The 17,883-nt window shown below is 38.6% G+C and overlaps 1 protein-coding gene across 1 annotated transcript; it reads right to left on the reverse strand.

The window, feature by feature from the left end:
- Positions 1–969: 969 nt before the first annotated feature.
- Positions 970–17,307, reverse strand: LOC101524315 (NXPE family member 2). The gene is made up of 6 exons (XM_058662313.1): positions 17,282–17,307; positions 15,713–15,818; positions 7,346–8,076; positions 3,853–3,914; positions 1,882–2,097; positions 970–1,505 (listed from the first exon to the last, which is right to left on the reverse strand). Exons 1-6 carry the CDS (start codon positions 17,305–17,307, stop codon positions 970–972), a joined length of 1,677 nt encoding a protein of 558 aa, XP_058518296.1.
- Between the last annotated feature and the right edge of the window lie 576 nt (positions 17,308–17,883).

Here is a 17,883-nt window from a genome sequence, read left to right on the forward strand (position 1 = left end):
ACATCTGTACTGTAAGACTTATTAAAGACTTTTATTTGAAAGGCAGAATGAGGGGAAAAAAGCAAGTCAGTGTGTAAATATGTGTGTGTGTGTGAGAGAGAGAGAGAAAGAGAGGGAGAGAGAGAGAGAGAGAGAGAGAGATGGCTGGGGTTGGACCAAGTCAAGTCAGTAGTGTATGACTCTATCTGGGTTTCTTGCATAGATTGGCAGGGTAACAGGTACTTGACCACTTTCCACTGCTGTCCCAGGCACACTAATAGGAAGCCAGAGAGCCAACCAGTGCTTCTGTGAGGTAACAGGTATTATATAGCCATTTAATGCACTATGCAATAATATCAGCCTCAAGGGCTTTCATTTCTTGATTATCGATGATGACAGTTTGCTATTCAGATATGCTCCATAATGGACATATATCTTTTGTTTTTGCTTTTTCTTCATAGCAGTCAAAAGGTAAAAGTAACAAATAACCCGTCAATAGACGAATGGATAAACAAAAATATAGTTTATATGTTACACTAAATGTTATTCAGTATTAAGAGGATGGTTTGACACATTTTACAACATGAATGAAACCTTAAGGCAATATTCTATGGTCCAGATAGAAAGGAACAAATGTTGCAATTTCATTTGTATGAGCGACCTAGAACAGTCAAATTCCTAAAGGAAGAAACTATGATGGTGGCTGGCAGGGACTGGAGTAGGGGAGAATGGGGAGTTACTGCTTAAAAGATGCAAAGTTTCTTTTAAGGATGATGAAAAAGTTCTAGAGGTGGATTGCAGTGATGGTTGCACAACATTATCAATGTGCACAATGCCACTGAATTACACACTTCAAACGGTTGACATGGAAACAACATTACTTTTTAAAATTCAGCTAATTCATACCTCAAATTTCATTAAACTATCCTTGCCATATTTGTGAAATCATCTACAGAGAATCACAAATGTTGTATCTCTGTATTTTTTCCTCTAGCAAATGTAGTTTAAGAACATATCAATTTGACTTCCAATCACATAATCAGGTGGATGGATACTATTGGTGCAATACGCAACTGTCATGTCCCAGGCATCAATAATACCCACATTGAGATCCACAAAAACATCCCTCATGACAAGGTTCTGAATATAACCATGAAAGTCACTGAACATCTCTGTATTTGGGTGGAGCTCTCTGGTGTTCTCAGTTTTAATGATCACTTTGGTGTCTGGGCTTCTCAAGAACAGGCGTTGAATGGCCTTTTTAATATTGATGGTTCTGCGGATGAAAATCTCAATGGGAAAAGGTCTGAAGTGTTGGCCAAGGGTAATGACAATGACCGTGTCTTTGTCTCCTGCTACACGGTCAATTTCTCGTGGAATATAGTTTTCATCTTTCACTGAGAAAAGCTTTTGGGTTACAAATGGATAGCTGTGCTTTTTCCACTGTATCAAAATATGTCTTTCAATATCCAAAAGAACATGTGTTTCAAAAATCCCAATTTTGTCGCGATCAAAATTTCTCAAGGCTGATGGAAAACAAATCAATATATATTATAAGAATAAGAAAAGGACATCATTTTAAAATTTGTATCATATCTGCAGAAATCTTACCAAGATTATTTATCACGGAAGCACCAATGCAAGTTAGAGAATTTTACCAGATGAATTAAATACATAACAAATTTTTTGAATTTTTATCATAATATATGAAGAGGAAAAAAAAGATTTACAAAGGAAAAAATGAAATCTAACATTTGATTAAAAGCTCAAAATACAAGAGTTTTACAGATTAAAAAAATAATAAAGTTGAGATCAGAAGGCGAAAGCAAAGTATTCTAATGATGATTTTAAAAAAATCACTTAGAAGCCAAGCACAACCTAAAATAGCAACAAAACACATACTTGTCACAACTTTCTTAAAGTAGTATATCCACTGACGCAGTGTTGAATCACCCATGAGGTAGATGTGTTTTCTTTCCAAGCAGTCATTTATATTTTTAATTTCACTGAACTTGATCTGCTTGCAAAATGCCGTGTTCCACTTTCCTTTCAGAGCATAACCACTAGGGAAAGGACTCTTCATTCCAATCTGACATTTCTCTTCCATGTTCTCACTCTCTGGCAATGAAAACACCCCCAGGCAGTCATTAGTTTTTGAAACACTTTTTTCACTGATGTCTTTCCATTATTTTTTTCTTCAGCCTACTCTGTCTCTTTCTGCCTTCCTGTCTTCCATGAATATTTGTTTAATAAGATCATATCTAAAAATGAACTAACAGTGCTCGCTGAGTTTTTCGCTCTTTTTGTTTTGTTTTGTTTTGTTCTGTTTTGTTTTGTTTTGTTTTGTTTTGACCAGGGACTAGTTTTCTCTGTGTAATCACAAAATCTCGCAGGGTTCCACCTTGTCCCCAAGGCCACATAACTATGAGACATCTGGTTACAGTCAGAAGGATATGTGTGGCCATGGAATAATAGGGCTCAGTAACCCAGCTCAATGCTACACCTGTGACATTGGGCTTGTAATACCATAAATTCCCCACCCCTGCTTCAAACCATGTAATCTATAAAAGAAGCTTGAACATTTACAGCATCAGTGTTGCAAGTTGTGTACCAGTAAAACCTTGAAATTCTTATAAACTTAATTGGTGTGTCTAGAACTGAACAGAATACTTTCAGTGTGTTCTGATAACTGCAGAGCAAAAAGGTAGGATCATGACTTCCTTGTTGCAAACATTCTACCATTAAAAGGACCTGAGCGGTATTCACTGACTCTTGAAAGAGTTTGCACTCAGATGAGATTCTGAGGTCTTTTTATTTTAAGCATCTACCTGCATTGTTTAGATTTGGGGTACATGTTTTTAAAACATGCGTTTATTTATATTCAATTATATCAAGTTAGTAAGTGGCTCCAAAAAAATTAAGTTTGGTACTTTTTAAGAAACTGCCTGACTTTACTACAAAGTACTGTTCAAGCAAAAGGGAAACAAAAGATAAGTTGAATTCAAGTGAGCTCAAGAATCCCAGAACTCTGTTTGAGGTACAAATTGGGCATAGATTAGGGTTGTTGTGTCAGAGAAGGGATCTTTTTCAGAGGTTGTAAACTCCAGGTCAGGGTTCAAGATTAATTTGTAGCAGTGTTTTTCACAGGGTTTAGAAAAGTGCTTTCCATTTAGTAGATGCTCACAAAACATTTGCTCAAGGCATAAAAAGGGGCAATGGGTTAATGTGTGCTCTTTGATTGTTATCATGGAAGGCATTCACTTTACTGAAATTCACTTAATTTCTAGGTAACAGAAACATCAATTTCTTAGTGAGGATGACTTTGCATTGACCAATAAAGTTCATATAATAAAACTGAAAGAATGAATAAAAATTGCTAGCTAATGAAATTTTAAGTGGGACACTTTGGCTAAGGAGGAGTTGATACCCACCAAGGTAAGTTCCTAACACTGACTCTGGGTAGGTCAGCAGAGATATTTTCACCTAGAATCAGCACTTACAGTCGTTGGGAGAAATAAATCTGAGGTTGAAATACATATATCCTGTACATTTGAGAGTAGGTGGCTAAAGTTAATGGTTTGCTTAGCCTTTTATATCTGATCACATGAAAACCACTTTCAATTGATATGAAAATAATTTTCAAGATTAAAGTTCCTTCATTGAAACCCAAGATAGTTGATACCATATGTCCCAGGAAATGAGAGGTCAAATGCCTAATACAGAACAAAAATCTTTGAAGTAATAATGAACTTTAAACAAGTAAATCTGGAAAGTGAATCAACAGATGGAAGATATGGGGGGGTTCACCCTTGAAATACACTGTTTTACATAATGGATAACATGTACACAGTAGATAACAGCACACAGACTTACTGTTACATGATAAGACCTTGATGGACGTAAAGTTCTTCATCATTTCAACTCCAACATTAGATCTTCAAGAAAACGGAAAATAAATGAGCTCAATCGTTGTCCAAATAATAATGCACAAGTGAATAACTGGTTTTTTGAACTGCACTTAACAATCTATAAATGATTTGTTTTTCGTTATTTTGATATGTTAAGATATACTGTGAAGGTAAATAAACTAGAATTCTTGAAAACTAATCTGGTAACGCAAATCCAGAAAGCATCATTCACCTCTCTATGTAGTCCATCAAATCTTGTCTATCCATCAATCTATCCTTGCTTTAATTTAACATTCTGAGTGATTTTTCTCCTGCAATCCACTTTATCTTTGTACCTATAGGAAAGCTTCTCCAGTGAGCATGCATCACAATTATCTAAAATACTTGTTACAATTCAGATTGCCAAGCTTCATCACCAGACTACCTGGATTCAATAATTCTGGGATAGGATTACAGCATTTTGGTTTCTAACAAGCTCCTGTCTACAGCTCCAGGAATAGTGCAGTGAGAACCCTGTCCTAAGTAATCACACTGTCATTCTGATGCTCCCTTGGCTTTAACCCACCTATCTGCAATCTATGTGCTATCTGCTTTATTCCTTTATACGAAATCTTTCCATGACTTTGCATCATCAACCTACATGATAAAAACCAAATCTTCTGTAAGTCAACCTCGCCAGCTTCACCTACCTGACTGAATAACCTTCACAAGTCTCCAGAAATAATTTCCTGCAGCCTATTATCTCCATGAGCATAGGAATCAAGTCAAGACTACCTTAAGAAGGAGCCAGACGTGGCCAATAATGAACATGGAAACAGACACAGGTGGTCCCTGGAGTTTAAGATGTAAAAGACTTCTCTCTACATCTCGATGATCATTTTTCCTTTTCTTACTAATAAATGATTTATTTGGAAAAGTCCAGTGTAGAATCAGATATGCCCAAAAGCCCTGTCTCATCAAAACACTTGAATTAGATTTGAACTTAAATTTCCAGAATAATATGTTATCCAGTCTCATTTTCTAAACATATATCAGAAAATTGAATGTGTTATGTATCAGTAGTTGCCAAATTCTGGAATTAAAGTTTCTTAAATTAATCCAGAAAACAAGCTTTGGGAAATACTGAACGTTCTATCCTTGCTTAAGGAGACACATATTAAAGCTTCTGAGAATCCCAACTGTGAAGAAACTTATTTACTGATTTTCCCAGATTGTGATTCAATTACACCTTCACTGAAGAATGGGTAGCAGACATTGTACTATACCTCTGAGACCCAAAGGTACTCTCAAATGCTTCCTATAATATGAAGTTGGTTTCAAAGCTCCGACTTTCCTTTAACTCCAGTATGTCCTTGCCTCAGTTCCTATCCCTTTAAAGAAGGCTATTTACCCCACAATTCACCTGGCTATTGCATTAATTTCATGAAGTCTACTATTCATGACAGGTCATACTTGATTATCCTTTAAAATGGCATCAATCATTACATTCTAACCCCCTACCACAATGTCTTTCTGTTGCAGACCTATCTATGTATGTTTTTGTTACGTTTCTGTCCTCTTAGAATACTAATTCCCAACACTAAGAGCTGTTTGGAATATAGAAGGTGCTGACTATTTATAAATTGGTTAAATGAACAGTGAAAAAAAATACTATTACTGTTCCACCGGGTTTATCACTTAGCAGAGGATATAAAAAATAAACTGGAAATTTAATGATGTAGTTACTGGTTATGTTGGGGGAAGAACAAAATGCAGTGGTGAAATATAAAACCAGAACTTGACACAGTGATTTCAAATACTTCCTGAAGTAAATGATGTCTCAACCAAGGTTTGGGAAGTACCAGAATTAAGAGAGATCATGATTCATTAGTGAAGTGAAACAAGTTCGATTTGACTGACAGAGAGCAAAACTGCGCAAAGGTGAGGCAAGAGGCTAAAGATTTAGGCAATTCCATATAATCACAAAGGAATTCAGAATTAACCCTTACAGCCACAGGCTCGTGTTAACGGTTTTAAACCAGAAAACTTAAAGAAAAGGAAGAAAATGTGGAAAGAGAGAAAGAAAGATTTTGAGAGAGAGTTTGAGACACAGAGTTTGAGAGAGAGAGAGAGAGAGAGAGAGAGAGAGAGAGAGAGAGAGAGAAAGAAAGAAAGAAAGAAAGAAAGAAAGAAAGAAAGAAAGAAAGAAAGAGAAAGAAAGAGAAAGAAAAGGAAGAAGAAGGGAAGGAAGGAAGGAAGGAAGGAAGGAAGGAAGGAAGGAAGGAAGGAAGGAAGGAAGGAAGGAAGGAAGGGAGAAAGAAAGAGAAAAAGACTTGAAGACATTGAAGACATAAAGGATAAAGTTTTAGAAAAATTCTTTAGGCACTTTGTGTGTCTGGACTGGAATGAACAGGATTGAGGGCAGGGAAATCAGCTCTCAATTATTTGTGATAATCTAATTGAAGAATGATAATAGTTTATACCAAGTTAGCAGCAACAATAGAAATGACTGAGTTCAGGAGAGAGTTGGGAGGTATACCTTATAGGATTTGATGACTTCTTAGATGTAAAATGGACTGAATAACGATACCGTTTATTGCTTTTTTCTTTTGCAGAGCATCTGTTAGTATATGGAGGATTATTATTCTATGGAACACATTATAGGAAATACTATCCTACCTTAAAAAATACTTATCCTGTACATATTACAGACCACAAAAAACTACAGGTGTACACTACAAAGAGTTTCACTAGTTACATTTTTAGCAGATATTTCTAGAAGTGATTTTTATGGAGCTCTGTAAACATATTAATAAATGAAAAGACTGAAGAATGGATTCCGGCAACATCAATTAATATGATAAGAAAGTGTGATTGGGAAAATGTGTGAGGACACCTTAGAAGTTTCATAGTAGGCAAATGTTTGTCCAAGAAGCTAACAAGTCAGAATAGGACATCCACACCCTACATCAGAGTGCCTGGAATCTACTCCCAATTACAGCATCTTGCTGATGCAAACTTTCACAGGTACCTGTGATGACTCAAGTACTTGAGTTTCTGTCACTCAACTGAAAGATCTGCACTAACGTCCTAGCTCCAAGCTTCGGTCCTGACTCAGTCTGAGTTATTGCAGGCACTGAGCAAGAGAGTGAACTGGTGACCAGCATTTCTCTCTCTCTCTCTCTCTCTCTCTCTCTCTCTCTCTCTCTCTCTCTCTCTCCCCTCTCTCCTTAGACCCTCTCAAATAAAAAGCTAAAACCTAATTCTTAAGTACATAGAGAATGGAATCAATAGTATAGCTTATGTAGGTACAAGTTTTCCATGGTATGTGAAAAAGGTATATTAAAAGGAAACTATGCACAGATTCCAAGAAGTTTTTACAACAAAATAAACTCATGCTTTTAATTCTACTTATGAATTTTTAAAGTGCCTTCAGCCCGCCTCTCTGTCTCTAGGACTGTGGTTGAGGGTCTGCTTACTTGTGGAAAAGGCTCCATTCTTCCTTGGTAAGATAGGAAATAGCTCTATTTCTGGTCCTCATGTGGGTCAGAGCCTCACAGGGAACACGTTGAGGCCTCTCACAGTAGAAGGCTTCTTGGTCACGAACATCCAGGTACCGGCAGAGTTCTTTGCTTGTGTTTAGGGTCAGGCCACATTCAGAGGAGACCTGAGAGGTGCCATTAGCAAACTGGCCCATGAAGACCACTCTGTCATAGCCTTGGTTCCTTGCCCGCCACAGAGCTGCTGCCCCTTCACTGGGGTGGATGAGCAGCACAGAGAGAGAGACCTGGCCCTCCCAGAACAGAGTGAAGCTGACAAGGTAGGTGCCATTGTTGAAGTCGGTCACCTTTCCTGAAGCTCCTGCCTTCAGGGCTGGGGAGGACATCCTGGCCCTCAGGAAATCCCCACCGTACTCCTTCCTGTGACCCAAGTGGTCCCTCATCTCCAGCAGGATGTGCAGCTGGTCCCCTGTGCAGTATGAGTCTTGCTGGTTGAGGATGGTGGCTGTGCTGTGTGTGGCACTGGTGGTGGTGTTCTCATTGGTGAATGGTCTCGATGGGATCAGCCGATCTAATTTCCCTAAAATTTCTTTTACTTTCACCTCAGTCTCTGATACTGGAACCACTGGATTTAGTAGTGTCTCAGAGTATAAAAACTTTCTGAAAATACTCCAGTGGTTTAAGGGGGCAGGATTTCTCAAGCTGGAGAACTGAAAAATTGAAGAGAAAAAAAAATATATTAACAGCAAACAAGAAGACTTATACAAATTGTTACAGTTCATTTCACATCTCAATTTGATGACAATTATACAGTTGATAAATAAACACCATTGTATTCATCCATGCAGTGAAGTCACTAGAGGGAAGGGTACCACCAATTTAACGTCTGCTCGTGTCCCAGAAATTTCCCAAGTGATATTCTAAAGTCAGTGAACTTTTAATAGCAGACTAAAATGAAATGAAGCAAAGGTTGGAAACCAACCCTGTTGGTTAATTCATTAACCTTTATTTTTTTAATGGTTAAACTACTGTTTGAGAGTTGAATAGCAAATCTGGAATCCAAATATACGAATACGATTTCTTTTGTCATTAGCTATTGTGAAGGTTCCTTCTATAACAAGATATTTGGTTATGACAAAACAATTACATAAACTCATGTATGTCATCTTTAATAAGTAGATATTAACATCAGTGGAAGACTCATACAAATCTTAATGATTTTAGAGAGCTGCATGCTCATCCAGAGAAAGATGTTGACCTCAGATAACTCTTGACTAAGTGTCTCTTACAAAACTCATGAATTCAAATAATTTAGGAGAAAATAAAGAATGTTTGGGTTAGCACAGTGGCATAGTAAGCTAATCCTCTGCCTGTGGCACTGACATACTATATGGCATTAGTTTATGTCCTGAATACTTCACTTGTTGTAGGGACCCATGCTTATGAACTGGGGAAGAAGCTGAAGATTACTCAAGTCCTTGGGAGTTTGCACCCACTTGGGAGACCCAGAAGAGGCTCTTAGCTCCTGGTCTTGGGTTTGCTCAGCTCCAGCTGTTGTGACCATTTGGAGAGAGAACCAGTGGATGGAAGGTCTCTGTCTCTCCTCTCTGTAAATCTGCCTTTTAAATAAAAATGAACAAATATTTAAAAAATAAAATACAGAATGCTGTCAGTAAGACTACTTGGAAATTGGACAGGTTGGAAATGAAGTAGTTCTCTGAGTTTGAATTCAGTAGTGAGAGAGAGTGGAGAGAGTTCTGTTCACTCAACAAATGCCCACAACAGCTAGAGCTGGGCCAATTTGGGAGCCAGAAACTCAGTCATGGTCTCCCACATAGGTGGCAGGAGCCCAATCACTTGAGAAACACTTGCTGCCACCCAAGGGTCTTCGTTAACAGGAAGCTGGAGTCAGGAGCTGCAGCTAGGAAATCAATTATTCAAGCTATAGGCATCTTAACCAGCATCTAACTGCTAGGCTAAGACCCCACTCTCATTTTGAAATTTTAACTTGCAAAAAAATAACTTGAATAAAATAAGTAGTATAGTTATAACAGCTACTTCAACATCTTTGATTATATCTGTGTTATCTCAGGGTTATTGACTATTGTCTATTCCTTTGCAAGTCATAATTTTCCTAGTTCTTCACATATTGAATAATTTTGAATCTTATCCAAGATATCTTGCATATGATGCTGTTAGATTCTGAGTCTTGTTTAAACTACAGATAATGTTGATGACAAGCAAAACAAAATAGGCATTTGACTGAGTTAGTTTAAGGCCACACATTCCAATCACTTTCTTTGGTGACAGGTGTATTCAGTATGCTTTCAATGTGCTTTCAGAATTGGCCAGTCTGAGACCTCACCCATGTTTCAATTCCAGAAGCCTGGCATCTGCTATCTAGGGTAAGATGGACACACACTGAACTCTGCCTTGAGCCAAGGGTTCATCTGCCTCCCTTAATTTTATCTTCTTTACAAGCTTTCCAATCATTTTTCCTTTCTCTGGAAGCTCTACTTTAAGTGCTTCAGCCAGAAATATGAGGCAGGAAGAATGTTTCAAGCCTAAGAGAAAACATTACTATGTTCCCTAGATTTCCTATTGCATCTTAGATCAGATAGAAATATTTGAATCAGACCTTGACAAAGGTATGACAAAGATACTTTACAATGTGTAGAACACATTGAGTTCTACACATCTAAGGAAAATGCTGTTTAGATTGGATTTAGTGTCTACGGCCATACCACTCTGAACGTGCCCGATCTCGTCTGATCTCGGAAGCTAAACAGGGTCGGGCCTGGTTAGTACTTGGATGAGAGATTGGATTTAGTGTGTAATAAAGCCTTCAAACTTCAGCAGAAATAGAATAAAAAGGAAAAAATAAAACCTTTTTGTTTGGAAGTAATTGTTTTTTTTCTCATACAGTTGTCAGAGATAACAGAGAAGGCTGATGTGCTCATTACCATCATCATCCAATGGTAACATCTTGAAAATTGTAGTGATACATCAAAACCAGAACACTGATGAGAAGCCAAGCTACAGGATACTTCCCTTATGCTGTCCATTTTCAGCCACACCTGCTTTCCTCTGTCTCATTTCCTATCAGCCCCAGCAGCCATTATCTATTCTCCATGTCTCTAATTTTGTCGTGCCAAGAAAATAATGTGATCAAATCACACACCATATGGACCATACATTCTATCAAGAAAAATAAAACTGTACCAGACTCTTAAAATTAGCTATGGATGAGCAAAATTCTCTCTATTTCATAGTAGCAGTATCAAGGGCAAGGTCAGCATTTAATGCTCAATTTCACTCTTACCCCATTTGCCTCATTCTTTAAGCCTATTCCATATTCAAACACACACACACACACACACACAGGATTGTTATAATATAAATTTTTTCATATATATCAAATGTTCATATATTCCAGAAAAACCTAAGAACTTACACTCTCTATGATAGAGCCGACTAGCTGCTACAAGTTGTCACATAATCTTCCTCTGCTCTATCAGTTTTTGATCCATCAGTTTCTTTCACTCACTTGCTCATGTTTTCGAGGAACTGACCTACACTCTTTTTCACCACTAAGCAACCTCATGTCCTCCAGGTAGACATCAATGCTTATGCAGCTAGTTCCTCCAATACCAGGATCTCTGTTTTTGAAACTCCTTATCACCAAAGACCTATAAAAATAGTTATCTGGCTACAAACTTATCACCCTCTTCAACTTAAGTGTAACCATACTTTTCTAATCTACTTCCTACTTTTTTCTGTTAGCATCTTTCAGTAATACTTAAGTATCTTCAATATTAACAAAGAAGTGGTTGTGACTCTTGTTATCCAGTTTCCCATCAATTACCATCCTTTCACCTGACCCTCACTTCTTTCAGTCAAATGTCTGCAGGTCTCATCCATCCTTCTTTCTACTTTCTTTCCTAGCACTCATTCTCAAGCAAGTGCTTGGTTTTTGTTGTTGTTGCTTATTTGTTTTGTTTTTGTTTTGTTTGTTTTGTTTTTCAGAATCAACATCCTCTAGTTGTTTGAAACACAGGGCAACACACACACACATATACACACATGCAGAGAGAGAGAGAGAGAGAGGCTGATTCTGGGCCAGGCTGAAGCCAGGAAACTAAAGAAATAAAGGGGGCTAGGGTCCAAGTACGTGAGCTAGTACATTATGCTTGCAAGTTGCATTAACAGGAAGTTGGATTAGGTGTGAGCTAGTTTGGACTCTTAAGTGCTACAATATGGGATGAGGTGTCCCAAGTGGCAGCTTAATCAACTAAGCTATGCTTTATTCAGCTTCAGATCTACATATGTAGTAGTGTATTAAAGAACTATCTCCATTTGCATGACCTCAAAGGATTTTTTTATTTTGTTTTAATATATTTTTATTTTGAATTCTGAATTATGTGGTACAATTTCGTATAGACTGGGATTCCCCCCAAACTCCCACCCCCGGCAGATTTTCCTCATTTTACTACAATAGTGTAGTCCTTCATAAGGAATCATGATTCTATTAGTCTCTTATTTAAGTGTTCCCCACCATTGTTGGTACAGACAATGTCAGGCAGCCCCGCATCCCATTGTCTACACATGTCCAACAGTTTCATTGGGAATCTTATCTTTCATCTGAAAGCAGGGATGCATGTTCCATTATTCCCCCACATCTGTATATGATAGACCCCAGTACTCCATCACTATACATTTTCATAATTGAGAAGCCATGAAACCAGGTCAACAACTGGTATGAGTTAGAACATCCACAACAACAACAACAACATCAACAACAAATTATAGCATCATGAAAAAACGTGCCACTTAGACTATTTCTGTGTAAATTCACTTTTTGTTCTCCAAAAGTACTTTCATATACTCAAATATTCAATGAAAAGTATCTCGGCCTCTGAATCTGTGCAATTCTAGAATGTAATTACTGTTTAATGTTAGCATTCCATCTCCCATAGTGAGCTATAGTTGCTGTCAATTCTACCTCAAATTCGTTGGTTTTATTCATTCTAATTAATGCTTAGTATCATATTCCAGTTAGCACCACCATTCATGAAGATCACAGAATAGTCTTTCTGTAATTATTTATCAGCTATTTATTAGTCATCTGTCAGACACTATTCTTGACACTTGAGATATAGTAACAAATAATTTTTAAAAATTGTCCTCCTATAGTTTAATCTTAAGGTAGCTTAAGTTAGACAACACTCAAAGATCATAATAAATCAGTAAATTTTAGACTATAGCAGGGATTGAAAAAAATTAGGGCAAATAGGAAGGACACAAATAGGTTGGGGGGGTGCTGCCTATAGAATTAGAGATGGCATCTGAGCAAATATTTGAGGGAAGTAAGAAAGTTTTGTGAAAGCCTGGAGGAAAAACGCGTAGGGAAAAAAATAGCAGTAAAAGAATGTCTTGAGAACACGGAATCTGTGTCCTCTGTCTAACTATGCCAACATGAAACATTCTGCCAAGGGATTTCACCTAAAGCAAACTGAAGGTAAGTGGGGTGCCATAATTAAATTTTCCTTTTAGAAATGTAGTTTAAAATTTTTAAAAATAGCCATGATATTTTATGTATCTGTACCCCTTGTGCATGTACCAATCTACTCAGAAAGTCTGTTGAATCAATGATTAATACTGATTGAGACTTAACGTAGGGGAATAAATTAGAATATTATTTTAGCACTTAAGATGAAAAATGACAAAGGACTAAACCTCAGTGCAGGAAAATGGGAATACAGAAAAAAAAAGACAGGAACAAGCAATGCAGTGAAGTGGGTACAGCTGCCACCAGCCATGCCAGTATCCCATATGGGTACCAGTTTGAATCCCAGCTATTCCACTATCAATACAGCTCCCTGTCAATATGCCTGGGAAAGCAGCAGAAGATGGTTCAAGTGTTTTGGCCCCTGCACCCATATGTGAGACCGAGAATGAGCTCCTGGCTCCTGGCTCCTGGCTCCTGGCTCCTGGCTCCTGGCTTCAGCATGGCCCAGCCCCAGTCATTGTAGCCATTTGGAAAATGAAACAGCAAACGGAAGATCTTTCTCTCTTTCTCAGATATTTTTTTTTAAAGACAAAAATATTTAAGAGATATTTATGAGGTCTATTTTGTTTTAAAATGTTATTTGTTTATTTGGAAAGCAGTTATAAACAGGGAGGGAGGCCTTCTGTCTGCTGGTTTACGCCTTAAATGCCCACGATGACTGGAGCTGGGCTAGTACAAGGCTAGGCACACCCCTCAGGTCTCCTACATGTGTGCAGGTGTCCGAGCATGTGAGCCATCTTCTGCTGCCTTTCCAAGGCCATTAGTAGGGAGCTAAATCGGAAACACAGCAGTCCACATAGGATGCTGGAACCACCAGCAGAAGCTTAATCTGTTACACCACAGTGCTGACCCCCCAAAAAACATAGTGGTTGAGAGCTAGTAGAGAGAGTTTTTGTTTGTTTGACTACATTGGCTGCAGTCAACCATAATCAAGATAGGAGAGATAAGACAAAGAGCAGGAAATTTCTTTCCATTAGGTCTTGTAGGTTTGCTTTGTTTTGTTCTGTTTTGCCAGTAGAAGATAGTGTGAGATATGATAGATTCAGTGTGCACCTTTTAAAATGTCTTGCACATCATTTTTTTGATAGACAGGAAGAGAAAAAGAGAGGAGAGTGAAGTGAAAAGAGAGCTCTCATCTGCTACATTCCCCAAATGCCCACATCAGCTGAGGCTGAACTGGACAGAAGACAGGACTCAAGAACCCAATCCAGGGCCCGGCAGCGTGGCCTAGCGGCTAAAGTCCTCGCCTTGAACGCGCCGCCGGGATACTATATGGATGCCGGTTTTAATCCTGGCAGCTCCACTTCCCATCCAGCTCCCTGCTTGTGACTTGGGAAAGCAATCGAGGACGGCCCAATGCTTTGGGATCCTGCACTCGCGTGGGAGACCTGGAGGAAGTTCCTGGCTCCTGGCTCTGGATCAGCACAGCACTGGCCATTGCGGTCACTTGGGGAGTGAATCATCGGACAGAAGATCTTCCTCTCTATCTCTCCTCCTCTGTATATGTATCTGACTTAGTAATAAAAATAAATAAATCTTTAAAAAAAAAAAACAAGAACCCAATCCAGGTCTGCCATCTGAGTGGCAGAGACCCAACTTCTCGAGTCATCTGCTGCCTCCTGGGATCTATATTAGAAGGAAGCTGGAATCGTGTACCAAAGATGGGATTCAAACCCAGGTACTCCAGTACGAGATTCAGGTATCTTAGCTAGATCAAAGCCCCTGTCCCCCGGCCTGGATTGTGAGCATGTGTGTGTGTATGTGTGTGTGTCCAACATTTGTGAGAGGTCTAGGTGGAAATACCCAATGCAAAGCATATATACAATAGAGGGTCTCAGAAGAGGCTTCAGCTTTGGGATTCAGCATTATAAGAACCAATTGGGCAGCTTGTTAACGCACCATAGGTTCAACCCCAAAGATTTCAGTAGCTCTGGAGAAGGGCTCAGGAATCCACATTGTTCACACGTGTAGACATGGTCAGTCCTCCAGTCAAACTTTAGAAAACATTAGTACTGGTAGCAAAAGGAAACTAGGAGTTTGGATAAAGGCATGTCAGTGTGTAAGAGAAGAGGTTCAAACAAGGAAATCAAAGGGATTCAGAATTTATAGCAAGGACCTAGGAATAGAAACTTACTAGATATGGTCTGACATCTCTTTTATAAAATTCATGTTATATTTAAATGACCTACACATGTGGTTCTTCTTAGTTGAAGCTGGGAGATGAAGATGTCCTGGGCGAAAATGAAAGAGATTGCTCAAATGGTTGGATTCCAATGGAGAAGAAGGGCTTCACAAGGCTAAGCTGAGGAGCTTGATCTTTGTACTTTCATTAGTGAGAGACGATCGTAAAAGTTTTCTAGCAAGAAGATGGTGAAAGCAAAACTTTTGACAGATTATTTCTATAGACGGAAAAATGAGAAACAAGCTCAGTTAAGACCACAAAATGAGAAAAATCCAAGACACATTAATTAGACTGCACATAAGTTATAAAAATGTCATGTGTTAGGCAGAGCACCAAAGTAGAGATTCATTTGGCGTGTCAGAGGAGGAAGGATTTCAAAACAAGGTAGTTAGCCGTTGCAAGAAATACAGAGATGACCACAATCCACCTGCCTCTCAGAAGAGCAGTAACGGTGTTGATGTTGTCCAGAAGAGTAAGGTGGAACAGAGAACCATCTCACATGTATTTCAACTTTGACTTCTTGCCTTCATGAAGGAGTGTCACAGTGAAGTCACTGTGACCTTATGTGAAATTTACACAAGGAAACAATTCCTACCTTTATGTGCTCTTTTGAAGCAAAGTGAATGACCCAGAAAACTAACACAAATACCGACAACATCAGTGGCTTGCGAGCCATGACACTCTGAAACAAAGTGAGCATCCTGCAAGAGAGGAGAGGAGAAAAAATCACACGGGAAAACAGACATTGCACGATCCTGGGCATGGGGGTGCCTCCTCAGCAATCTCTGGAACAGCCTGTGAGTCCCCAGGACTTTCACAAAGTTCCCTGCTGTAGAATAAGAAGCGGAAGCTGCTCCCCAGGCAGAGATATGAACCAGCTGGAGAATTCCCAGGCTTCTGATTCTCAGGTTAATTCTTCATTTGGGGGGTCTCATCAGACCTCTGAGGACAGTGTGGACAGCAATTTGAGGCATTGTTTACTCAACTGTATGTTTCTTATTCAATGGTACCTTCTGCTAAATCCTGATTTTTAAATCTTTCAGATACGCACAAGCACATCCATGAGCTGGCCAATACCCCTTTTCTGGTGTCTCTGCCCCTGGAGGCTTCATGATAAAATCCCCAATAAATTTTTTTAGGCCACATGTTTCCACCTCTAGTTTTCAGTCTCCTCATGCCAAAGTTGTTAGCAAACAGTGCACAAAAAGTCCAACAGCAATAGTCTTTTAAAAAGTTCCAGAATTTTTCTTGAAAACTATATACTCAAGAAAAACACAACATGTTTTTTAAAAAACATAAAATTTTTGCTTGCTCAATGTTTTAGTTTTGTGCTTCTTCAGTTTTTTTCTTATCTTGCTTATTTTTATGTATATAAAGTTAACAATTTCACATATTTGGATTTTTTTCAGTTCAATTTTTTATGAATCTGACAGTTGTACATTTTTATGCTACAGCATGAGGTATTTCGGCATATATGTTGTATCAACTGACTAAATCAGGCAGTTATCTTTTATATTTTCCTTATCTTCTCTTTGTGTTGGGAGACTGCAAGTTTCTCCCTCCAGTTCTTTACATGTGCACAGTACATGATTTGGGACTACAGTTGCTCACTGTGCTGGGGAGCACTGGAGCTTGTTCATTAAATCTACCTCTCCTCTCACCGCCCTCTCCACCTCTAAGAAGCACTTTTAAGTTCAAATTGACATTTTTTTTTTAGCTGTCATATGTGAGAAAGAACATGCAGTACTTGTCTGTTTATGTCTGGCTTAGTTCTTAAACATATTTGACAATCCCCAAAGTATGTGTGTTAAGAAACAAGTTACGGCAGTATTTCTCATATTTATTAGGGATCTACAGTTAAAAAAAAAACACATCAAATCCCAATTCAGGACATGTGAACATACACACAAGCAACAATTTTCTTCTAAAACAGTGGATGTCCTCATTGCACATCACGCACTCTGCTTTTTTTTCTAGTGATTCCACTTTATTTCATCCTGCTGCATTTCACTTTCAATGTATATTTAATGCCCAAATGAGATGACTTGGCCACCCTCCCCAGAGGGCTGCAATAGGTCATTTGACAAGCACCACTGGTCTATAATTCACCTCCCACCCACCTCTGCCTTTGAAGCCTACCAGTAAACATTGGAAGGCACCGAACCTGTAGATGCATGTCTTCCCCGTCATCTTCTCACAATCTCTCAAAAATGAATTACAGTTGCACAGTCTCCTTGGATAAGATAGTCTTAGCCTCGATTTCAGGTTGGAGTTTTCCAATCAGCTTCATTGATCAGCAACTACATGCTATTCAGAGTGCCAGCTGAAGTTACAGCTCAACTTTTCAGTGATCTGTTCCTGCTTGCTCCACACAGCCCGAAGAAAGTGGCAGGAGGAAGCTCCAAAGCTTGTTTTCAGACGACTAATTGCAGGGCAAGGTCAACCTTTGAATGAAGCATTATATATTCATGTATGAGTTACATACTTCCTCTGATTATGTTTGACTGTCATGTGCAACTAATCACCTGTATGTTAGCAATAAAAGTCTCTGAAAAATTGGAAAGCAGAAAAACAGAAGCTCTGGTCCTCAGTTCCTGAACACCTGAAAACTGATTTAGCTGGTTCCTTTAAATATTTAGAGTGCTTTCTTTTTTAAACTGCCCCCTTATTCTAAGCCACTGCATACAGCAAACACTCCAAACGTGAGAATTTAAATTAACTGTCAGGCTGTAAGAGGAATAACCTCAGGGCTAAATCCCATCGCAA

Source organism: Ochotona princeps, chromosome 4 (genome assembly GCF_030435755.1).
Source record: "Ochotona princeps isolate mOchPri1 chromosome 4, mOchPri1.hap1, whole genome shotgun sequence".
Lineage (NCBI taxonomy): Eukaryota > Metazoa > Chordata > Mammalia > Lagomorpha > Ochotonidae > Ochotona > Ochotona princeps.

Bases quoted from the DNA above. Each gene is read 5' to 3' on its own strand.
- LOC101524315 (XM_058662313.1), bottom strand. From the start codon at position 17,307: ATGACGGGGAAGACATGCATCTACAG. The intron at 8,077-15,712 runs GTAGGAATTGTT...TCAATTTTTCAG, and splicing joins CTTCAAAAGAGCACATAAAG to TTCTCCAGCTTGAGAAATCC. The intron at 2,098-3,852 runs GTAAGTCTGTGT...TTTCATTGCCAG, and splicing joins CAAGGTCTTATCATGTAACA to AGAGTGAGAACATGGAAGAG.